Source organism: Columba livia, chromosome 1 (assembly GCF_036013475.1).
Source record: "Columba livia isolate bColLiv1 breed racing homer chromosome 1, bColLiv1.pat.W.v2, whole genome shotgun sequence".
Lineage (NCBI taxonomy): Eukaryota > Metazoa > Chordata > Aves > Columbiformes > Columbidae > Columba > Columba livia.
The window spans coordinates 197760614-197786630 of NC_088602.1; the positions used below are offsets into that span (position 1 = coordinate 197760614).

Consider the following 26017-nt stretch of genomic DNA (forward strand, 5'->3'; position numbering starts at 1 on the left):
ACTTCTTCTGAACATCTCCAAGCAAACATTGAACAAATTGCACAAGAAAGGGGTCAGTGCCATCGTGAATATTTCATCTAGACAGCACAACAAAATCCAGCTTAGAGAATAGAAAGGGAGAAAAATCACTTATCAATTATTCTTTTACTCAATACCACTTGTTCTTCAATAAAACACTGCAGAGTGATTTCTCTTGCAATCAGGAGGAGAAAAAAACCTCCAGTCTTGGCAAACTATTTTTGGAAACTGAAAATCTCATTCAGCTTCTTTTTAATTCCTGCTTAGAGGAATTTTGTGATAAGGATGTAAGCCTTGCAGCATATTAGAAATTATACAATTAAGACTTTTAAAAACTAAGAGTCGATTTTTTTGTACTAAGCTTTGCATTTACAGACGATCATTGCGTAGACAAATTTATCTCTCTTAGGCAGGTATTCTTCCAATTTCTTACACTCCCCTACATGCCAGCACTTAACTCTCACAAATTTTCTTATAGAACCATTTACCCCTTCTGCCATTTTTCTGTCCTCCACATAAAACCTTTTACCTAAATAGGATCATCATCCAGCCCTGTCATTTTACCAAGATTTCCAAATTTTTGTCTCTCTAACTGGTTTTTCTTATTTAAGCTAAAAACTACTCTTCCCCCTTAAAAAAATACATTTGGAATTGTTTACCACTGAAGTTCAGGCTGCAGTTTCTAGGGTAATTGTTATTTTGTCCCCAGTGTTGCTCACCCTCACAATTTCACTAAGTATCTCAGATATTTTGTGATTTATCAAAGAGCCGGTTCTTGGAGATCTATGAGTACACAAGAATGTCATGGTAACCTTTGGAGTCATAGACCAAACTCTGGAAATAAGAATCTGACAGGGTATGACTCTAAATGGCAATTAGTCCTCACCAAATGTATTTGGGTTTCATGATATTGTATTTCTATGCAGACTTTTTATTCTAGAGAGTCTTGACTCACGACTACTCATGGTTAGTTGACTTATGGTTAGTTTAAAATCAGATTTAAGAATTCAAGTATCATCAGCGGTTGCATTTGTGTTCACTTTGCTGCCAATTCCTGTCTAATATACGTCCAGCCCCTGCAACTGCAGCATGCTCCACTCCCACTGCTGGCCTCCCATCCTTACTACATCATTCCCACCACCTCCTGGGGACCATAAGAACAACAGCTGCATTTCAGAGGTGCCTGTTTGCCATGGCAGTTGGGTCACTGAAGCTACAGTTGTCCACTCCTTTCAGGTTCAACCACTTGCAGAACCACTGGCCCTATAAAAGGCTGTGCCTGAATTGTACCAGTTTGATTAGACCCAGAAGACAACAGGGCAGAGGAAGAGGCTGGATTCTATTCTGGGCTCTGCTCCTGATGTGCAGCACAAGAATGGGCAGACTGCAAAGCATTTTGTCCTCAGTTGCTGAGATCGAAAAAACTAGGAGAGTGATAACCATGCCTACCCTTATGTAAAAAATATTCTGATAAATCAGCTGCAACTGTATTTTTTTAAATCATAGGATATCTGGAGAAGATAAGCTCAGTAGCCATCTCCTGGGAAGGGAAAAGAATGATCCTGGCTCTGGCAGCAAACACTCACTGCATCTCATTACAGTTTCTAGCAGAGTAAAGGAACAAATATTAGCATACTTAGGCTCTGTACAGCAATAGCTTGGTAAAACCCTATGGTGTATGTTATCCAGTAAAGCTGACTAATGGACCCGTCCAGCCTTAAAGTCTGTGTATCTGTGAATTCATTTTATTAAGGGAAAAAGTATCCCAAATCACTTTCAAGATTCAACTCAGGACGCTGATGGTCAGTCAACCTTCTGACTGGCACTTCATGCTGGAATATGCCATGGCCCACAGAAAAAACAGATAATTTCTGTTAAACCTACCTGCAAAGGAGCAATTAATATACAACAACGGATATACCTGGTGGGACTAAAGGTTCATCTGGCCTGGAATGACATGCCCAACAGCAAACAATACTACACCCTCCTTACTAACCCCACCGAGGGAGAATCAGTGACTAACATGCAGACCAGTAAATTCCATAGCCCTCACTGGATCTCTTCTCAATTGTATAATCCCTTTTGGAAGCAACCTGTGCTTCTGCTTTCCACATCCTTTGCCAACAAACTGGAGCTACCACACCAGCATCACAGACCGGTATTCTGCACCCTGCAGGGATGGGAGAGGGACCAGCTTGGTTCCTGACAGTGGTACTCCCAAACCAGCTTTCTGTGTCCTACAGTAACAGCAGAAGGAGGCTGGACATGCTCTGCAGCGTGCTCAAACCACAACTTGAGACAATTTTCTGCTATTCTCTTCCCTGACCTAAAAAACCAAGTAACGAACAGAAACAGCACATTGCACAGAAGAACTGAGGAGCTTTCAAAGAGGCAACATAAGAACATGCCCTCCTTCCACTTCTGGTGAGCTGTCTTCCCTGTGGGACATCCACACCTTCACTTCCTCACCTCATGGGAAAACTCACAGAAGACAAGATCAAATCACCTGGAAGTGAAATGAAGGCTGACAGAAAGCTGTTCACAGTCACAGTAACTTCAGGGGATGGGTACAAGCCCTCTACCAGGAACAGACCTTCCTCAAGTACGTCTTCATGGACACTCCTGCAGAGTTCTCTTCCCCGGCCGTTTGTCAGCGACCATGTCTGCATAACTTGAGCTAGATGCTATAGTCACCCCAGTCACTCCTTGAGCAAGTGCTTACTCTTTACAGTCACCACGGCTAAAGGCATTGGGGGACCATCCTGTCACAAGCCCTCATGAGCTCCCCTGGGCACAAACACTTTACTCCCATGCATTTTAGGCCATAAATTGGAGATGACAGTAGAGTAATCAGGAAAGTATCATGCTGTGCCTCCTAATTCTCCTGGGCCTCCACTGATTATATAGGATAAATCCAAGCAGACATGGAATTAAATAATTTCCCTTACGTTGGACTAGCCGAAGCTGTTCCTTATATGACAGATTGCTAACAGCTCCCTTAATGACATCACCCAATATGTCATAAAATTTGCTGCCAACAATATGGGTTTTTTTTTTCCCCATCCAGAAGCATTTGCTGTCTCTGGAGCAGAAGTTTTATCAACAAAATGCGGCTCAAGAAATAACCTATAAAGGGTTCTCAGTGCATAAGGTAAGTACCACCCAAAAACTCATTGAAGAATAAAATTACCCTTCTTGGCACTGCTTTCCTGGAACAGTGCCCCATGTCAGATTTCTCTAAGTGTTTGTGATTGAAATTATCCATCCACCATCTCTGCAGGTAGCACTAAAACTCACAGCTCAGGAATAGTATCCAGATCTTTGCCAGATTACTACCCTTGGGTGAAAACTGTTATCTTCTTATTGCTTTTGTGCTTTTTGGAAGGAAACTCTTCCCAGATGGGTATTAGCATTAGAGAGGAAACACAGATACTTGTAGTACAATAGTGGGGATTATTTACCTGGAGTTTCACTATTATCCCTTTACTTCTAGGCTCACATCAGTTTTTCTGTCAGAACCGCAAGTAAAGTGACAACCAGAGCACACATGGCATGAACAGCCTTTGAGAATTTCTAAGAGACAATTTGCAGTTTTTTCTCTGTTTTTCAGACACTGGGAATCTAGCTTGCAATGCACCACAAATGACTACCCATTTGCTTTTAAAATGTTACAGTGGAACCCACTTCAGCAGCCATCAACCATGACTGCACAAAGGGTGCTTAATTAGCCATTCTTCTAATTCTGTGCTACTTTGATTTTCTCATGAGCATGCCTTATATGAGAATTAGTTCACTTGCACAGACTTTTCAAAAAGGTCAAATTTATTTCTAAGAAAAATTGTCAGTAATTGGAGCCAATAATGAAGAAGGAGAAAGTCCTCCTTCTTTATTGAGACTTAAGACTACGTTCTGATTTATAGTGGAGAGCACTGAAAGTGTCCAAGATCTGGTCCTCCTGATCAAGGTGAGGTTGCCCCACTCCGTCCAGCTGCAGAAAATCAGCATTGGTTGCTGTTCCTCCAAGTCACTCCATAAACAGATCCTCTTTTCCACATAGGCTGTCTTTCCTGCATGCCACCACCTAGCCACCCAAAGCAGTCCTAGTTGAACACATATAGGAAGAAGGGAAAAATGAAATGCTAAATCTTATGGGAACTCAAAGCTAGTGCACTCATCTGCATGGTCCCAGGATGTGGCTTGAACATCTTTGATAACTCCTTAATACCAACTGTACTTCTGTTCTCTGCAGCAGTTCTTGCCAATGGAAAACCCTACTGCATGCCAGTATGCCGGGGATGCAGGAAACCAGTGGTCTGAACAATCTGTCACTCATGTAAGTTCAAAAGAGAAGCACTGCGGTGGCATTCGCTGGCACTGTGAGTAAATGAGCCATGAGTGATATATCTGGATATGCTGCAGTTCTTTTCTGAAAGGAAAAGCAAGTCAAGAAGGAAGTGTAATACTCTGCTGAATGCTGAAGTGACCAAATAAATAGGATTAGCTAAACCTTGCTTATCTGTCAGTCATTCCTCGCTGTATGAAAGCAGTCCTCCCAAGCCTGCCCATGACGATCACGGCCTCAGTACTTGCCCGGCTTCCTGGAATGATGCATTTCGAGCCATATCATCTGCTTACGTTATGCAGTCATTTTAGTCTTGTCATCCAGGGGAAAAACCTGTTTTGGCCAAATGCGTTGAATCACAAGTACTTCCAGTGCACGGAATGAAAGGCTAAAATAATTCCCCTGAATTTTGTTCTCAAAGTCAGAACTGTGCTGCTGTGACTGCAAAGTGACAGATGTCAAAATATCTCATTAATGCAGAGATAAACACACAGAATATGTTGTTTGGAATTACAACCCAGTGTGTTTATATATGTATGCCACTATTTATCGTCCTACAGATGGTTGCTCACAGTGAAGTACATCCACAAATATGTTTAATTTTGCTTTTTCCTATTCTAGGTAATTAGAATTTTTCCTTGTTTACACTGACTGGTACTAAGATGGCCTGGAGATCTCTGAGTTTTTCTAAGGGTGAGGGGGTCATGCTGCACTAAGCAGACTCAGAATCCACATGCAAACAGTTCTTTGCAGTAATAACAGACCATGCCCATAAAGCAGTTTTTAAGGAATTATCTCCCTCTCATTTTACAGCTGAGAAAACTCAGAAAGGTGAAATGACTTACCCAAGGTCACACAGCAGGCTCTGTTCGGTACATAGTTACTACCGTTGCAAATTGGGTAGCTCATCAAGCTCATGCTACTCACACTGCTCAAATAAAATTCAAACAATAATCATTATTTTTACTGCAATTTGCACGGCAGCCAAGGCTGGAGGCCACAATGAGGATTCAGCTTTCACTGGGCTCTGTTCGAACATCAAATCCAATCCAGTCCCTGCTCCAGGGGGCTTGTAGTCTCAGTGGAGACACAATTCTGTGGGAACACAAAACTCAGTGGAAAGGGAGGGAAGGAGAGAGGGAGGGACAGAAGGCAGTAATCTGAATGTAGGGTTTCACATTGTTCTGGATAACTGCAAAGTCTGGAAGCTTATTATTACTTAAATTATTTAGTTGGGTAAGAAATATAAGCGCATTACTGACAGCCACCTGTCTAGTTACTTAGGTAGCAGTTTATCTTCATAATCTTAATTGTGCAAACACTTTACTTTCACTGCTATGGGCTTTGATTACACTGACAGACAGCAACTGGATCCTACTATTCACTCTTCGGGGGACTGACTCACACTACACTAACCCGTACTTACATTACACTGTATTTTCTAAAGAGTGATATTATACTTAATTTTACAACTACCTCTCTAACCTACTGCTAGGGCAATTCTTGATGTAGACCTTTTTAAATGATGATATGTGCTTATGCATTTTACAGAACACGACATTATATTATATTATATTATATTATATTATATTATATTATATTATATTATATTATGTTATGTTATGTTATGTTATGTTATGTTATGTTATGTTATGTTATGTTATGTTATGTTATATTATACTATATTATATTATATTATATTATATTATATTATATTATATTATATTATATTATATTATATTATAATTTTCACCTATAAGCTAGCGAAATCATTTCACTCATGCTTTTACTAAGCTCTCCAGTAGTATAATATGTATTAACTCCCACCTTACTGTCCGTCACTGCATCCTAATGTGGCTCCACACTAGCAGTATGTTATGTACCAAATGACCACACAGCCATTCTTCAAAAAACGTGATGGCACAAAGCTCGCTTTATGTTTACATCACAAATTTTATCTTCTTGTGGAGTCACACTGCATTTCATCAAATGGTACAGTAGGATATTGAGCATTACAAGTGTGCTGTAAGATTTCAATATAATGTCATACAGTATAAGAATTAATAGTTCCTCTAATGCTGGATGGCATCGACACAATGGGATTATTTGCAAGAGTAAGATTGCTCAGTACCAAGTCAGGATTGCTGAATGGTTCTTAGAAGTTAACCCCTTAGTTATCAGGTATGGATCTGCTACCCCATTATTTATTATAATGCATGTATTTGTATAAATAATGAAAAGGGATGTACAGGAAATATTTTATTGACATCAGTAACCCCAGATGGATGGGTATTTTTTTTTTCTATTTCAATTATGCCAAGCACTTAAAACAAGTTTCCAAACCATCAAAGCATGTGCTTAAATCCTTTGCTGAGCTGATGAATTCTGTTGAAACGGGCAGGCAACTTTTTCCTGACACCAGCAGATTCTAGATCAGCACAATAATACCATAATGTACTCTAGAAGAGCTTGAGAAATCACAGTTTAAATGCATTATTTTGCAGAGCAAAAGAATGAGCATTCATTTACAATTACTTTCCTTGCTCCTATTCTCAATTGGCTAAATCCAAATACAAATTAACAACCTACCACAATGTCTGTTGAGGATGCAGCATCAAAAACTAAGGCAATGCAGAACTTATATAAAAAATACTAATGCAGTTTCATTTTATACTCTTAAAATTTTTCAGAAAACGCTGTTAGGTATGCATTACTACTGGCATTTATTCCTCTCTGACAGGTATTACTGAAGCTCAGCAGAACTGAAGTATTTGCTTAAATTATTAGAACCTGACTTCTAGTACTATAAGTGGAAGCAATAAATAGCAACAGCTTTGTTTAGCAATTGTCAATACCCATTTTACAGCTCTTGAAACACTAACCACTAATCTCCTTCAGCATCAGGTAATTCAAATTCCTTTATCATATTTCTGGTACCTGCATTTACAACAATGTGGCTTTATTTAATCCCAGACAGAAGCATATTAAGAAGGAACTATGATTGACAGTATATTGCTAATTTAGAACAAAATACTTGTTTAATTGTCACTAAACTTAACTTTATAAATCCAAGAAACAGGCAAGCTTAATTTAATAAATTCCAATGTATGAAAGCGTAGTCTGTATCTACATGAGCAAGTTGTGCATTGCAACAGAGTGGATCTAAAAAGTGAAACAGCACTTAGGACCTAATATCCACAACACGTGTGTTTCAGAGGCTTCTCTTTGGACCAGCCCTAGTCTAGGGAACCCATGTTAGTGGTAGAAGTGCACCAAGTGTACTTCAGGATGACTTCTGGTTCAGTTTATTCAGAGAGGAACACAGTTTGCATATCCCGAGACTGCTCCACAATGTGAATCAAATTGTATAATAGTAAGCTGGGACAACTGGAAGATTAACTCTAAAAACGCACTCCTGACCAAAACCTGGATGTAGACAATTCTGATGGCTTGTCCTCCACAGATTGACATCATATCCTAAGACCCTGAACGCTCCTGGATTCACTGCAGAAACACTGGACTGGCCTGGCCAAGGCGAGTGCTGATCCCAGCCTGCGGCAGCCTGACCAGCTAAGCCAGGTGTGGTTAGTCAGGTGTTTCACTGCACGTTCTCTGGCACACACCTGCTGTTGTGTCTATGCTTACCCATTCCCTGATGGAAAGTAAAATGGAGCTGTCTGTACAAGTGTGCTTTGCATTGGGTTCAGACTTGATTACGGAAAAAGCAACCCCGAGGAATAAAAACAATTATGCCTCTTGGGAAGAGACAAAAATGCAGTTACAATTTCCTAGACAATCTTAGTTTTGCCTCAGCACAATTCCTCCAACGTAACATATAATTTAAACTAAATGAAATGTTGTGTTATATGTTTAACACTCAGCTATTAAATATATCATCTTAGGTTCACATAGAAACTCACTGAATTCAGCAAAACTAAATTTAAATCCAGATACTTGTATCTGCAGATCCGTCCCTAAGGGTGTAAAGTCCCAAACAAGATATTTTTAAGTATGCATGCTGCATGCAGTAGCTTTCGTAGAAATGTACAAGATTGAAAGTGTTTAATGTGAAGCTCGGGTTGTGCCTTACATACAGTTGTTTGATGCACTGAAGACTTGTTTATCCTGCAGACAAAGTGCTCCCTCCTCTCTCTGTCTCAGCCGGCCACAGGAGGCAGAGGAGGAGGCAGCAAGGATGGAACAGGGAATTCCGCGTTGCTCCACCTCGCATCCCGCATCAGCAAAAACCATTTGATCAGCCCGTTCTTTCTACAACCCAGTGCCTTCGACACAAACCTATTCACACGAGAAATGAAGCATCCAGTAGCATAGCAACAAGATGAAGAGATTTTACACGTTTCTTAGCTATTTAACGTAGCAGCATGGCATCACAAAATAATTATGTGCATGGAGAGATAACAAGGGACAACTTCTTCAGGAAATATCCTTAGCAAAACTAGATCTCAGGTTGGTCATAGAACCGACAATTTGTAAACTCTTTTTTTCCTGAAACCCTGGTATTTTAGGATATTCTAAAGACTTATTTTTCAACTACTTTCACTTTTAAACATGAGTATTTAGCTGACATAAAATAAATTTTCTTAAAGGAAATTAAATATCCAAGTCATGAAAATGTTGAACGCAAAGGGTGAAGCACACGACGGCAGCAGCTGTTGCTGACACTGGACACACTGGAATAAAAGGAAAGACCTGGCTTCTTTGGTCAGAATGCCAGGCAGGAATGAAGCTTCGCTTGATAGACCTACAGGTCTTGGTCACTGTCTATTTTTAATCCTAGAAGGCACTGAGATAGGTTTAAGCCACTGTTTAAAAAACAGAACAAATGGGAGTAGAAAAGAGCATTCACCTAGATGAATTAGTCCTGAGCAATGAGAAAGACAGGAACAAGGCATGCTGTTACAAACACCCCATTCTGTAATCTCCATCAGACACTCACCTGTTTCCAGCATACAGCTCAGTATTTTACCCAATCTCCTCCCTTTAGAAAGCTATTGCAGAACCTTGCTGCTTCAATAGTTAGAAACCTTCTTTTAATTTCCAGGCTGAAGTGATTTATATCCAGATAATATCTATTTGTTCTTGTCCCACCATTAGCCACAAGTTGGGAGGTTCATAAACTACTTCCGAGATGCTTAAAGTGTCATGAAGCAAAGCAGGCCTAACGGACTGTAATTTGCTCTAACAATATGACAGGGCATGTAGCATCATCTTTGGAGAAAAGGTTAAGAAATCAAATAAAAGTGAAAATCACTGGCTTAAGCCATTCTTTTCCCTTACGTATTTTCTCAGCCCTTCCAAGTGTTTTTAGAGAGAAGTCATGGGCATCTTATCAACCTTCCTCTTTGTACATTAAGCTAACCAAGCTTTCCTAGTTTTGTCCTTGCAAGAAATGTCACCGGTCACTGGTTTTCCTTTTTGCAGTTATTGCCATCTCAGCCAGAGTTGGACACCAGCATCCAGAATTCCACATGAAATCACAGAATCACAGAATGGCTGGGGTTGGAGGGACCTCTGGAGATCAACTAGTCCAACCCACCTGCTAAAGCAGGTTCACCAGAGCAGATCGCACAGGAATGTGTCCAGGCGGGTTTGAATGTCTCCAGAGAAGGAGACTCCACAACCTCTCTGGGCAGCCTGTTCCAGGGCTCTGGCACCCTCAAAGTAAAGAAGTTTCTCCTCATGTTCATGGAACCTCCTGTGCTCCAGTCTGTGCCTGTTGCCCCTCATCCTGTCATTGGGCACCACTGAAAGGAGTCTGGTCCATCCTCTTGACACCCACCCTTGAGATATTTATAAACACTGATGAGAGCCCCTCTCAGCCTTCTCTCCTCCGGGATGAACAGACCCAGCTCTCATTCTTTGCTCATAAGAAAGATGCTTCAGACCCAAAATCAGACCCTTTGTAGCCCTCTGCTGCACTCCCTCCAGTAATTCCTTGTCTTTCTTAAACTGGAGACCCCAGAACTGGACACAGTAATGTCACACTGCATCCTGTAGTGATGCCAACATTACCCCAAATCACCTGGAAATACTTCACAAAATACACGGCAGGATCACGTATGCCCTCTGCACAGCCGCGTTACACTGACACCCCTTCGCCATCCTCTGGTGAACACTGGGGTCCCCTCTCTCTCACTGGGGTCCCCTCTCTCTCACTGTCACCCATCCTCAGCTGCAGGGCCTCTCACCAGCGTGTCCATGTCACCACCATCACCTCGCTCCTCAGGTCTGACAGACGGTGAAGTGTCAGCTCAGAAATGACTGTTGATGAGGCAGCTGGTGATGCCACAGTAACTGATGAATCTGATCAAATACAAATGCCTAACAGGAACTAAATGCAAGTGACTGTGGCTGGTAAGCCATCAGCACATTTGGACTATTTTGGAGTATATTTTTCTAGTGTAATGACCATCAATTGCAATTTCAAGCTTTTTATTTTACTGATGTTCCAATATTACTTCACCCGTAACAGGAAGGCTAAATACTAAGACACAGCAACCAGGTAATAATTAACTTTCTTTAGAGGAACATAAAGCTACAAGGATGAATAATTTTATTTTCGTAGAAAGTCTAATACTTCTTTCAGGGAATTAATCTTAAAATTTCAAATTAACTGTTTGCGAAGCTGCACTGAATGTCTCTCAAGCAAAGACTAAATGCATAGTAGTTTTATAGTGTTCAAAGACGTATTAGCCAGGCTGAAGATACCTGGGGAAAATCTGATTTTGAAACACGCAGTCTACATGAGAGAGAAGATTTGTTTATGATTTTTAGGCTCATGGGTAACATTCTCCCACTATCTCTAGGTGAAAAGCTTTTTTGTGCCTTGTTCTATAGTTTTGATAACTTCTTCCTCTTGCCAAAGTTTAGAAACATCATTCTTTTTCAAGATCATTACTAAGTCTAGTTTCAAAGCCAACTACCCTTCATGCAAATTTTTATCCACAGATTTTTTATTGTTAATTTAAACAAAGAAAATCGGAAATTAATACTATGGAACCTAGTTGCAGTTATAAATCGGTTTAAATTCCCATATCACTTTAACTTTCCTGCACAGGTAATTCTTGAACTCCTCGTTGAGACTTTGCTACATATTTGTTATATATACACAGATACATTAAGCAGTGCCAGGGAGCATTCCCGGGCACTGAAACTCAGCTGCCTATGCTATTCAATTGTTAGAATTGTCCCACAGCATGTGTCACAGGAGTGGTTTTATTCTGTTCCAACTAACAATCTTCCAAAATATCGCCAGGGCACAGTTTGCAAGGTAGCACATGCCAGGAATGGTTCCCAACAGGCCATATGAGTCTGGTGACCCAATTTTAGAAGGTAAAAAAACATAATAGTATGGACACTGGCCAGTGGGCCAGCTGACTGTGCACCACAGGGTGGTTCTGGACATGCTTAATTTGCAGGTTCAGGCGTAGCCACTGCATCCTTCTGCTGGGCCCTGGCAAGCTGAGGAGATGGCTATATACAGAAAAGCCTGAGCATAACTTTGAAGACTGTTAATCTTCAAGAAGCACATGATCATTTATTTAGATGTTTCACACTTACACGTTGTCATCTGGGCTGTTGCGAGACAACCCTCTCCCAGACTCCTCTTGCCCACAACAGGAGACTCCAGGTTACAAAGACCTGAGGAGCATTTGCTTTTCCACAGCTGCTCCGTTATTGCAGAGGAAGGGGCAGGAGGTTGGACAGGAGCAAAATACGAGGCTGCCAGCCTGTCCTCCTCCCCTCCCTGCTAAAATCTTCCCTGACCTTAGGAGACCTTGCCCTGTTTTATTCACACTTGGGCTGCACACAGAGCTCACCATGACAAATAAAGTACTGTAGGGTGGAGGCTGCAGAGGTACAGACTAGCAGGGCAGTACCAGACACATTCTGGCCATGCTCATTGCATGAGATCGATCACCTAATGAGCTTCTACAAGAAGGTGAGTGATTTTTGACTTTTAGCAGTAAACAAAAGAACCTCCCAAGGTTTCAAAGGTAGCTTTTTCCAAACGTTTCAACTCAGAGTATTTTTATTTGATATTGCAAATAAAACATGTCTAGCTTCCTTCTCAATAAACTTTTCCTTTGTGAAGGATAACCAGAAAAATAAGGAAAGTGGAAAAAGAGTGACAACTCATCAACTGTTTGTAATAGTTCATTTCAAACCGTTTATTCGGTAGCTCTCTCTGTCTGACGCACTCTCAATTACTTGATTGAATAATATTCTCAGAAATAGCACATGATGTGCTTGTGTCAAAGAGGCTCTCCACAGAGGCCATCAGCTACCTTTTAAAATCAATGAAATTCATAAATTTGCATCTGGCTTCTCAAGGATAAAATAAAGGAACCTTTTCCCCTGATACATCTGACCTTCTTATTCTAAGGCCAGCTTGTTTCAAGCCTTCTGCATTTCTGAACACCAGCATGAAGACAGATAATATCTTTCTTAGAATAGATAGATCTTGAAGTCTATTATATTCCTCTTCTTAAGGATTCTAGCCATAATTCTCCCTTAGTAATTGGGATTTGCACACTGTTACGCACAGTAATGCATATTCTATAATAGCTATTCACTCTGTCATGCTGCCACTGCATTTTTAACAATGCTGATAGCAACCGATGTTATCAAATTCTGCAGACTTTTCAGGCTCTAGGCTTGTTCATGCCTTTTTTTTCATTTTACCGTTTCTGAGAAAAAAATGTTTTTATTTTTTCCTTTGTGATGCTTCACTCCTGTGACCCTGCCATTCCTCACAGCTGGATCTTGTCAGTTTTCAAATATTGAGTCCACACAGTCTGATCACACCACAGATTCTCTGTTCTGATATGTTTGCTGTCTTCATGTTTGCAAGATCAAAGCTAATGCTGTTTATACCACAGTGCTAAAAAGGTTCACTTCTCAAAAGGTAAAATAACCTCAGTGTTTGAAATCTAGCCTTCTTCTATTCCATGCCTTCTACATCTGATAATATCCATATGTTTCTCCTCTTCCTGGTTTCATTTTCCTATATACCAATTTTCTTCATGAAACTTTTAGAAGGAATTTTTGAAAGAACTCAGCAGCAGCCGTATCCTATGCCAGCGAAGCCCCTTCAGGTGCAAGAAAGTAAAACTGTGCCAACACCAGCTGCTTCCCAAACTCCCATTCCCACTTCTCTTTCCCAATGTATGCAAGTTCTCAGCTCCCCACATTTCAATAGGTGATATCCTCTTCTTTTAAATTCTCTTCCAGTTTCTTTCTCCCCTCCCATACATATTTTATTCAGTGAAATGGAATTTGTCCTCAAATCGTCTGGATAACTTCATGCATTTCCTTTTATATCTTATTATTCTTTTATTTTAGTGTTTTTCAAACAGTGGACCACAACTCCCAGGATGTTCATATAAGGCAATTGGGAGAGTTATAAGATGCTGAAATTTTTATTACACTCTAAAACAAAGGAAAATATCTGTCCTCCATTCCCAAAACACCTTTATCCTTCAAAACCAAGTTTTGCTATCAAAATCTCAAATCACTCATACAAATGAATGATATACACTTCTTACACGATACATTTTAGTCAGGTTCCCTCTGGGATCAAGCCTGATGCAGCTGTGTGATTTTGAGTCAGATGACCAATTTCAGCCAAATCTGACTGATGCTACAAGCCTCCAAGATACTAAACTTCTGCAAGCTTTGTGAAAAAGCTGGTTCCTGGGCAGAGAAAGGATCCCAAATTCTGACCAGTGGAAAGACAAAGAGAAGTTTATCCTTTAACAAACGTAGGTGGCAGCTTGAAGACATCAAATCAACAGACAAATAGCTTTCTGCCAGCTATAAGTGCTGTGTCCTTGTCAACTACACAGATGAAGAGCCTGTGAGGAGTCGGAGAGTTTAGCTGCCAAAGGCAAGGGATGATGGGGTGCAGGAGAGAACCTGTGATGTTGTGGGCAGAGGGTATTTAGGTAAAGAAATTACTTGGAGAGGGGACACTACGGCATAGCATTCCTCCCTCATTTTGACTGTTCAAAGGATACACCTTTTACCTTCATTTTTATAGCCAAAGCTTGAAATAAGTGAAAATTTTGACTTCAAACAAAGTAACGAAACCAAAAGGCTGCACAGCTTCATCACTCGTTTCACCCACAACCTCCCAATAAAACCTTCAGTTCTTCATCTTTCCAACCTGGCCAGCTGCCTTTCCCACTCCCACTGGGACAGGAGCACTTCCCAAGCTGGTCTGGCAACACCCATCACAGCTGGGGTGACAGTAACGCAGCCAAGGCCACCACGGGGCACTCCCAAGGATGTGGGAGGCCTGGGGGATCCCTGTTAAACCCAACAGGAAACTTCCTTCTAGAGTTGAATGGACAGAAAATCGTATTGACAGCATGATTTCTCCTCTGGGAAAAAAAGCACATGCACCAGGCCCACTTGAGGTAGGAGATGTCCTTGTAGGCTTGATGATACAGTCTATTTCTTGACAAGCAGGGCTCAGCTCTTTTCTTGCTCCCTGCCCGCCCAGTCGTTTCCAGCATCTGATTTCCACAAGACATGGAGGCAATCCTCATTTTACCATGGTCAGAGGCTCCAGTATCCTTTATTTTTCAGAATTTTCTCCTGCAAGGTCTGACACCCACTACTGCTCACAGACCACTCTATAACCTCAGCTGACTCACCCGGCAGGTGGGGTGGTGGGTGTTAATGCTCATATTAAAGTCAGCATCAATGCTGAAACTCAGTTCAAAAACCTGCTCGATGTTCCTGGACTTGCCCTGCTCTCCCTTTGGCCTCTTACTTTACAGCTGGAGTACAGTTTGGGAACAGAAGCCGGCAGCAGTTCTGGTTAAAGACCTTTGCTTCTGGTGAGGTAGGCCGTGTCCCTTGGAAAGAGGAACCCAATCTTATGTAAAGTCTTAAAGTGAAGAAGAAACCACTGTAAAGAAAATTAACAAATTATCTTTACAGGTTAAAAATGTATATACCTCATGGCTGATGCAAATTTGTGTAACTGCGGTTTTGTCAAGTTAAGGAGCACTGCACGACTTGAAATCATCCCGCGTGTAGGTCCTCATATACCACAATCTGTCAATTTTTAATCTTCTTTTGAAGAACAAGAAAAATCACCCTTTTAGTTCTTCTTTTATTTATTTAAATCAGTCCTGAAACCCTCCCTACTTTATACTTGAAAGGGAGCCTTGGCAGATGTTTGACCTGGCCAGAGCAGGCACTGGAACCACTGTGGGCGAGGGCAGTCCCACTTTTTACATACACTTTTTAAACGCGGCACTGCAGTGAGAGCTCACATGCAAATGCCCATCTAGCAAAGCCTCTAATTTCTCTTCTAAATAACTGTTTTCCATAAACCATAATTTCCATAATTCTCCCATCAGTACAACGCCTCCTACATTTTGATCGCCAGAAAACTTACACTGCATTTGGTGTATTAAAATATAGGCTGCTGAGACAAGCGCGGGTTATTGATTCATCCAAATCTATCTATGGAATTGGCTATCCTTACAACAATTTATTAAACAAATAACTATAATTTATTAGACAAATAATTTTTGTGCCACATGCAAAGTTCAGAAGCCATAAATGTATATTATTCTCTCAACTAATTGTTAAGGATATCAAGGCTACAAACAAAATCCTTGTCTGACTCCACTAGACACTCTGCTCGAACACTGGCACAAGACTGGTGTTTTTCTAGCCTTCAGGAATTTACCCCTACACCAAGATCTGACAAACAGCAATAATAAAGGCTCCAAGAGCACCCAGGTCAAGCTTTTTTATATAAAAGTCACCTGGTCCTGCAGACTGATTTCAAGTATAAAGGCAAACAACACAGCTGCAATGAAGAATTTCATCTCTTCATTCTGAACCAATTCCCTGTTTTAAATGAACTTTTAACTGTGGCATGTAATAACCTCTCTCTTACGGCTGCTTTGGCTCCAAAGATCTAGCAACTGAGTAATATAAAACCAGTTTTAAAAACTGGTTTAAAACAAGTCCAGGGAAAACACGGCGAACCACAGAAAGACTGGTATTTGAACCACATAAATTGGTAAGAATTATGAAAGACAACAGAGTATGTCAGCACCTGCAAAAACATGGCATATTTGTGTGATGAAAGGAAGTAAGGTAAGGCCAACACACACCTACTTCAAGTCATTTTTCACAAAACTACTAGAGTTCTCCAAAGAAGTAAAAAATACTGCATACCATGGAAATCTTCATTAACTAAGCCAGTCCATTTGGATTTCCAAAAGACATTTCATGAATCTGTCATTCATAAGTCTTAAAAAACCTAAACTCCCAGAGGGTAAAAATAAATGTCCTTGCAAGGATAAATAATTAGAAACAGATGGTAGGAGAATACTGTCAATTTTCCAAGCAGAGAGAGGTCAATGGTGGAGTCCTGCAGGGATCTGTGCTGGAACTTGGGAGCTGCTCACTTATTTATAAATGAGCTGGAAAACAGGGTAAATGATGAGGTGACAAAGTTTGCTGCTGATATTCATTCAGGGTAGCTAAGATAAGGGCTGCCTACGAAGACTTTACAATACTGACTAGGCAATGAAAAGGCAAATTAAAGTCAATGTAGATAAACAAATAGGAAGTAGTTTCTTTGAAAGAAAAAACTTAACTACAAAAAACGATGTGCTCCAAGGTGACTATTACCACTTCAGGCCTGAGATCTTGGGGTTATAATAGGTAGTTCTGTGAAAACATCAGCCCACTGTTCACTAACAGTGCAAAAGTGAGTATTAGAAATTACTAGGAAAGGAACAAAGAGTGAAGGAGAGAATATTATTATGCCACTGTGTAAATGGCTGGTTTGTCTGTCTTGAATATTGTGTGTAGTTCGGATCCCACTGCCCCTGAAAGGATCCAGTAGACTGGAAATGGCTGTGGGCAGGGCAGCAGGGATCATCACAGGTATGGTACAAACTCATGTCTATGGAATCACTAAGAAGCCAAAGATTCATCAGATCTCAAAAACAGGTAACTGAGGGGATACAGTGAAGGTGTAACCAGCACCAGTACAAGGAAGGTGTCTGAGAGTGCCGCGTTCTCAGCCTCTTTCAATACACGACTTGGGGCGAACAAATGAAATGGGCAGGTACCAGGTTTAAAACACAAAAAAACCCTACTGAATCTTCACACTAAATATATTTAGCCGTGGAACTCCTTGCTCTGGGGCACTGTAAACACTAGAATTTTATACAGGTTCAAAAAGTGACCCAAGTTGTAAAAAGAAATTTCAGAAAGAGCTTTTAAATATCAAGATTTATCTCAGGAAATCCCTGAACACAAGTGCTGGAGGACAGAGAGCACCGAGGGCAAAATGAGCTTTCGCCGCTCTGATGCTTCTGCGGCTCACGTTAGAGACCACTGTTGGAGACCACTGGACTAGATGGGCCTGTGGTTTGGCAAAGTACAGAGGTTTTATTATATGTTGTTTCTTTCAATTGCCCTACTATTTTGGGCATGGGCTTAGGTATCTCCTGAAAAACATATAGATTTGTTTCATCCTCTTTGTCCGTGTGATATTTCTATGCATTTCTTATGCTTTCTCTACTTTTCTCTTTCCTGTAACTTGCAACATCCTAGTAAAGAAAAAAGTAATGACAAATGTCTAATAGTTAAAAAAAAATCCCAAGGACAGAACGGAAGGGTTTAATTTATTTAACTCATAAAGGCATACATCTCAAGAAATATTTTTATTTGTGAGGTTTCTTGCAAACTTCAGATGTAGGGTAGTAAAGAGCAATAAGACCTCATTTGTGATGCTTTCACGAAGTGTTTGTGTTCATGCAGCTGCTCAAATTAGGTAAGTGTATGTACAAGTGTTTGTACATTTAATTTTGAAATTGTAGAAGGGGCGGTTAGGGGATGGAGAATGAGGCTGCCAATACTGGCTCTCAAGATATCAAGTGTACACTGACAGCATTACGCACATGCAACAAAAAAAGCAGTCTAAGCCAAGCAAAATCTTAAAGGAGTCCAATGTATGTTGTCCTCATGTACACAAAAGAAATAGCTTTTTCCTGGGATTTTTCTGCTTAATCATGTCATAGATGTGATTAGGCGGCAACAAGGATTGAAAATGCATGTGTCCAAGATATTGTTGATCTTTTCCTCATTTAAAAAAACACTTCTTCAAAACAAGAGCTATATCATGCTGACAATTTATAATGGCTCATGTAGGACAGAATGTGATCAAAATCTTTCTTTTTAAAAAATTACTTCCTAAGCTTTTATTTCCAATCCTAAATCAAGCATGAGTCCATGACAAAAAACTGCTTCTAAGGAGATTTAAATTACAGCAATTTTAAATATTATTATATGATCTAACTAAATACTAACACTACTAAAGTACATAATAGCAAACAAAATCAAAGCTATACTCACATACGTATTTATTTTACTACTTCAGGTTCACTTTTGTTCCTGTACTACACAGAACTATATGCATATATAGATGACATTACTATATAGTTATTTGTGAGATAAGCATCTTTAGCTTATTATTACCTATTACTTATACTCTCAAACCAGTAAAATAATAACAGAAATAGGTCATATAGCTCATAGAAAACCTATCAGAACTCATAATAACTCTCTTGTCCTGCACATTTTATTCTAAGTTATCCTTCTGTCCCACCACCACTGCTGTCTTCTTCAAAGGGTGCAACCCAAAGCAATATGGATTTTCTGCTCTTGTCTCTCCCTTTGAAGAAACTTTTTGAGGTAATACAGAAATGAACAGTCAGGTAAATGCTGAATTAAGGTACATTTATGTACAAACCAGGAGAGATGGCCAATAGCCACTTAGCTATACATGTATTCCCCTCGTATTTTAATTTTGGAGAGAAGCAGTCTGAGAAGTGATTCTCCTGCTGATGTAAAACTCATTTTGCTGACTTTCAATGCCAACAGTACATCTACCAGCTATGGGGATGACAAAATTATGTGTTATTTTGCCTGAAAAACATATCTTAAGTGTCACCTGCACATGTGCAGGTGTAGACTGTTTGGGCTCCTGTATATCAGCTGCATGCAGTGGTTTCTAAACATTATTATACACCTATGCAGAAATGCAGTAAACAGATTCATTTTTATCTACCTTGCACTAACTTCTGTTGGCATGAAGCAGTGGAATCACATAAATAAAGCACCATTACCTCTGATGTTGGAAAGTGTAAGAGATTTGGAAATTGTACTGTCCTACTGCATACTGGACATGAACAAAACAGGCTGAGGATGCACCAAACCAGTGAATATTCATGCCCCCTTTCACCAGCAAGCGCCATAAGGAGGGGAGACAGCTGAAAGCAAAAGTCCTTAATGGAGCAAGGGAGATATCAGTGGTGCAAAGATGAAACAGTTTGCTCAGCCTGGAGTCAAGCGACATGACTGTGTATATTTAATAAGACCATATCAGAATGCATGTTACTGAACAGACGAGGCAGCCACCAGCATCAGAGGATTCCCAATGTAGAGATAATGAGCCCAAACCCAGTCTCACTGGAAAAATCTACCAGCCTCAAGTGACTGCAGACCAATCCCCAAGTGAAAATGAAAGAAACCATACAGAAATCTAAGTGATGGAAACAGCATAAATATATGTATGACACACATAAAAACAGCATCGCAGAAAGAACTGGTCAAAGGTCCTTCATACAAACCAGAAATTTCCACTAAACCTCATGGACAAGGTGGCAAATTTAATAATACTGAAGCTGCTCAGCAAACAACTCAGAAGAATTATTGCTCAGAAACTGAAATGAATGTAGGTCAATTAAGGGGACTGAAAGTGCGATTGTGAGCCCATTTTGGAGACATTTTGCTCTGTTTCCCTAAATGCATATTCCTGCAAAGCCCAGATTTCTCCATTTCAAGGTTTATCAGGAGGACAAGTAGAAATATGGTTTTATTTTAGACTATTTTTTTTTCCAAATTATTGAAGAATTCATCTTTTCTATCTCACTAAAGCTGATTTTATTACTATCTCAACTCTACAGACCATTCTTTTCTCCTCTTCTGCCTCCCAGCTGCACACAAATCACCAGTTCTCTACTTATTCAGAGGAAAAGCAGCATTGGAAATGCAAAAAGGGATGTCCTGGTGTTCTCCCTCTTTCTTATCACGCGCTTTCCCCAGGGAGACACTGGATGTGATGGAGAAAGTCAAATGAAGTCAGGAGACCTCCTCAGTCAAAACCAGCAGCTCAAATGAATTTTTTTGTCTTTACGCTCCTAACATACAGAGGAAAATGAACCTTGTGAACAGGGGGAACACTCCCCAACCAAAACTCGTGCATACAACATCCAGTGACCTCAGCTGCCCTTCCAGTTGGCCAGCAGAAGACCCCGCCACCCTCTCCTGCCGAACCGAAGTGGGCTCTGCCTTGCCCCAGATGGAAACCTGGCCTCAGGACTAACCTTCAACAGGCTGGCAGTTGCCTTCACTCCCTGTTGCCCACTCGAGGCGCCCCCTTGGTCCCCACTGCCATTTTCTCCTGACCTTTAGCGACAGACCAAGAGCTGGAGGACACCCCGGGGCTGCCCGCCAGCCCTCCCTGGGGCTGGCTGATGCTCACGGGTTGGTACACAGGCGGAAACCGGACAATTTACCTGGCTCCCCGGCTCCACGGGGGCTGCGAGGAGCCAGAGCTGAGCCTGACCTCGGCCCACGCCCGGTACCACGCGGGCGGTGGCTGCCCCGGGGCAGGTACCGGCACCGCTCCGCAACACGGCCGATGCGCCCCAGGCTCCCCGAGCACCACTTCCCCTCCCGCCCCGGCGGGAGCCCCGGGCCCTCGCTGCCCCCCCTTAACCCGCCGCTCCCCTTACGCCCTCCCGGCCCGGGCGGCCGCTGGCGCCGCGAGTTTCTCCGGAGCCGCCCGTGCCCCCCGCGGGGCCGGGGAGGGTAGGGCCGGGCTGGGCGGCGCGGAGCCCCCCCCAGGACCGGAGCCGCTGCCCCCACTCACCCGAGGTCAGCTGCATCCAGGCACAGATCTTGTAGACAGTGGCTGTGTTGCAGAAGAAGAAGAGGATGAAGCAGACGATGCAGGCGATGATGAGCATCATCGAGAGCCCGATGAAGAAGGAGGCAGCTTTGAAGGCTCCCGAGGGCAGGCTGGAGAAGTCCGTGAAGCTGCCCCGGCAGGTGAGTTCCCGGCTGAAGCCGTTGCCGATGCAGTAGTGGAAGAGCCCGAAGTAGCCCGCCTGCGGGGTGTCCACGCCGTCCCCGATCCAGTAGGGCTGGATGAAGCACACCACGTTGACGATGGCAAAGCAGATGGTGAAGATGGCCCAGAGCACGCCGATGGCCCGCGAGTTCCGCACGTAGTTGGTGTGATAGATCTTGGCCGCCTCCTGAGCCGGGAGCATCCCCGCTGCTGCCGCTCCTGACGAGCCTGCTCCTGTCGCCGCCGTCCCTGCAGCCGCTCCGGGCATCCTCGCCGAGAAGATCCCCCCTCCCCTTCCTCCTCCTCCTTCTCCTCCTCCTCCTCCCCGCTCGCTCGCTCGACGCGACGCGCTCTGCCGCCGCCGCTGTGCGGAGAGCCGACGAGCCCCTCCGCCGGGCTTCAGCGGCTCCGCGCCAGCAGCAGCAGCAGCGGCCGCGGCGGCAGCACCAACATGGCCCGCCGCCGCCTATCGGGGCTCAGCGCTGCCGGCCGCCGCGCACCGCCCGCCCCGCAGCCCGCCCTCCCGCCGCCGCCGCCGCCCGTGGCTCCTCGCAGAGCGCCAACCGCCACAGCGCCCGCCGCGGGGCCGGGGCCGGAGCCGCCCTGCGCAACCTCCGCCCTCCGTGGGGGGTGAGGGGCGCACGGCCAAGGCGACGTCCGTGAGGGGAGGCGGCGGGGAGCCGTTGGCGCCTTTGTCCGGACGGGGAGCCCCGTGGGCTGCGGGAGCGCTGCAGCGGGGTCTCCCCTCAGCCCCGCCGCCGGCAGATACCGGGCGGCGTTCCCGGCCGGGCAACGGCTGCCTGGCTGAGCTGCTCCCGCTGCCGGTGTCCTGAGAGACACGTTCAAAGCATTTTAAAGTTTAAAACCTGTGTTGGGGTTTCTTTCAAAAACCTGTGTGATCCGTTCCCTCGCAAAACATCCGTCTGCCTCCAGCCGGGGCTGTGACTGCTAAATCCCCTGTGGCGTGTCTCGCCTGAAGCAAACTGGCGCCAGGGGAGGTCTTGGGGCTGGGGAATTTGGAAATGAGGGGCTGCTCCTCACCTTGGGAGGCGGGATGGCGGCCGGGGAGAAGACTACCGCCGTGAACGCAGAGCGGCTGTGGGGCCACGTTGGCTTGTCTCGGCGCGGGTGGGTGAGGTGGCACCGGGGGAGAAGGGCTCCTCTCCGGTCAAGTGGCTTTGGCCTGGCACTCGGTGCGTAGAGCATGTTGGCGTGCAGCAGTGATTAGCATATATTAATGGGCAATTAGTATCTGGTAATAATCATTCCCATGCCAGTGACACTTAGATTTGCAGTCCCGACCTATGCGTTGAGCCCGAGTTAATAACAGTAATCGATGGCACATACATCAGCGCTCTGTTGTCCTCTCCTGGGACGCGCTCGCAGCCGGAGCCGAGGGAGGCTGGGGAGAGCCCGAGCCGCAGCAGCCTGCTGCTCCGTGCCGGCAGAGGGCCGCACGCAGTTAAATATTGGCGCTCCTCCTGGCATTCATTAAAAAAAAAAAAAAAAAAAAGATTTGATTAAGACGAAGTTCGATTTCTGCCCCATGACTGCCAAAAAACATGCTCAGCCCAATGTAGCAAGCACGCCAGCTCTTCCCAAGTTTGCCGTGGAGGGGCTAAGAAGGGACAGCACCTGCTGCAAGGTTTTTGGGCTGTCACAGTCATGTTGGTGGCAGAGTCAGAGCTTTGAAAGCTGTTGCTGGAAGGTGGGAGCACAGGAGGAGCTCCCTCAGCGTGGTCACACCGTTACTGCCCTGCACGCAGGAGCGCTCCCCTCTTGGAGGGCAGCAGAGTGGCACACATGGCATGGGCTTGCTCAGACACAGGCAGTGTGGACCCCAAATACTCTTGCTTGACTGTCTTAGGAAGGTGGGTTCAAGGAACACAAGGTACAGCTGAAGTTTTTGGAGATTTGTTTCCTACTGAGCATGCTGTGTTCAATGCTGATGGAGGTGCCTGTGTGTGCTCTGCTGCCTCATTTTGCTTCTACTGCGGTTGCTGCATGAGACCAGAGTGCTCGTACACCACCTTCAGAAATTAACTGAACTTGCTCCAGCCTCAAGCGGCAGGAGGAGTGATGGTCTTTCCCTTCAGCGCTCAGTCCTGTTTTCTCCAGGCTGAGGCTGGCTGGGCCCCAGGGCTCAACGTGGGACATCTGTGCTTCCTGTCCCCTAAAGGGCCATCAAGTATGGAAATGAAGACAATATGAGCCATACCTAGAAGGCAGAAGACCTGAAGTGGCCTGAGACAAACAACTGAGGGATGGAGGCTGGAGTGAGGGTTGGGCAAAAAATTCTGAGAGTTCAGAAAGAAAGGAGGTAGCAGGGAGGGGGTCTGGGCCAATTGAGAGGTTTAGGGTTAGGGTTAGGGTTAGGGTTAGGGTTAGGGTTAGGGTTAGGGTTAGGGTTAGGGTTAGGGTTAGGGTTAGGGTTAGGGTTAGGGTTAGGGTTAAGGTTAGGAGTTCCTGTGAATGTGGACATAAGATGAAACCTGTAATTGGTATGGCAGTAGGAAGAGATTTGGACCTGGGAAGCAGCTGGGAGAAGAGAAATGAGGTGTTCTGCAGAAGAGATGGGCCAAGGGAGTCGGGAAGGCAGAAATAGTGAGCTTGGAGAAGCTGCAGGAGGAGAGTCAGACGGGGGTAAGGAGGGGAATGTGGGAGCCAGTCTGGGCAAGAAGGGGAAAGGCCAGAAACAGGGGAAGAAATTAGGATTCTGCTCACGAGCTGAGTAAAAGAGTGTGGGAAATAAGACATGTTTGCCTGTGTGCTGGCAGTGTCTGGTTTGGTTGTCCCAGGATGTCCTCTCTAGCCTTCAGCACCAAAAGGGCACAGATTTCCCACAAAGTATAAGTGATACCCACTAGTCCTTCAGTTCAGTGTATTGAAAATGAGAAAGTGGTACTGGATGTCTACTTTTCAAGGCACCTGAATCACTCCGGTTGTGTCCCTCTCTAGAGCTTTGAATTCTCTTGTCTCACTCTGTGGTATCAGAAGTTTCTTCAGAATACCTAAAGACAGGCTCAGGAGGCTTTTTCATGGTTCTTACCTCAATTATTTGTGTGCTTCACAGCCTCATAAAATATCATGTCTCCAGGAGACAAGAGGTGGGTATATTCTGGACAGAACAGTTAAAAGGCAGCTTGGACCTCATTTCTCAAAGCAGAGCTCCTGTGGATTTTGGTTGCAGCAGTTCTGCAAATGAAGCCTCAGAAGGAGCCATACCGAGTTGCTGCTCATCTATAAAAAGCTCTGAGCATCTGGCCTGGCATCACAGAAGAATTTTGTGGCAGAAGTAAAGATAGTCTCCAGCTTTTCAGGACAGCTTTCATCATCTTAATCCTCAGAAGATTATACTTTCTCTCCAACAACCTGTTGTACCTCCACTGTTTTTCTCCCTATGAATTAACTGGGTCCCAGCCCTATGGCTGCCATCTAGTCTCATCTAAAAAGGTTGGAGTCTTAAGCCAGGATTTTCACCAAAAGCTTCTTCAACAGCTGAAATAAGATTCTCATCATCCTGATCTTCCTGGACAGCAGATGCTGTCTCATGCACCTGATAAGGCAGGATCTTGTTTACCAATTAGCATGTGAACACGCAACACGCAACAAAGGGGTTGGAAATCAAGTGGCATTGACAGCTCTTTTTTTGGCACATCCTGTTCCGTACTGGATTTTACAACCATAATATTGTTTTTAAAAACATTTTTGTGTGCATGCATGGTTAACATAGGCAAGTTTAAAGATAATTTATATAATCTTTTAAAGTATACTTCGTGCCCCAAATTGGCCTGGACCATACTATTGATCATTTTATCTAATCACAAATGTACTTGTTTTTTGTGTATACAGATCATTACACAAAACACAAAATAAAAGCTTATTATTTGGCTAATGTCTCTAATCACAGATGTCTCTTTGGAACTTGTCAATTATTTGCAGTGGTGGGGCAGCAGTGTAGAACTGCCTAAACATTTTGTTTGGAGCACCGTGGAGAAGGGCTGTATGTTGTGTGGGGAACACCCGTACACATGATGGCTAAGAACAACGGATGAATGCAGTTGTTGAGCCGTGGGCAATGTCTGGCGAGAAATCCACATCTGGGAATTCATTGATATTCATGTGGTGGGAAACTGAGAGAAAGATAGTGGAATGTAGGAGTGAATGCATGGTTGAAGAAGAATGAGTGAGAGGACTTACACAGAAAAGGAGCCTGTGAGGAGGGAGAGGGATAGCAGGAATTTATGTGTTAATTAATAAATAGCAATAAAGGTGTCTAACAATGAATGATCACTTTTATGGGGCTAGACCCTGTCAGGGTCACTGTCAAGGAGATTGGGAAAAACTATTGAGCACAGAAAAACATGCTCACATGGACACAAAATAACTTCCATGGGAGGGAGATTACCCATTTAGGCACATGACTACATCTCGCCCACCCCTCTGAGCAGTTT

At 43.4% G+C, this 26017-nt stretch overlaps 1 protein-coding gene across 5 annotated transcripts in view; it reads right to left on the reverse strand.

Moving 5' to 3' along the window:
* LHFPL3 (LHFPL tetraspan subfamily member 3) overlaps positions 1-22525 on the reverse strand; it is a 250195-nt gene extending 227670 nt beyond the window's left edge. Inside the window, exon 1 of one of the 5 annotated variants that reach the window (XM_065049085.1) lies at positions 21363-22511. In XM_065049085.1, the coding sequence (XP_064905157.1) occupies positions 21363-21831 (469 nt within the window). In that variant the 5' untranslated portion in view covers positions 21832-22511. Of the gene's footprint in view, positions 1-21362 lie in introns of all 5 variants that reach the window. The other 4 variants (XM_065049083.1, XM_065049084.1, XM_065049088.1 and 1 more) reach the window with 4 other exon arrangements.
* Between the last annotated feature and the right edge of the window lie 3492 nt (positions 22526-26017).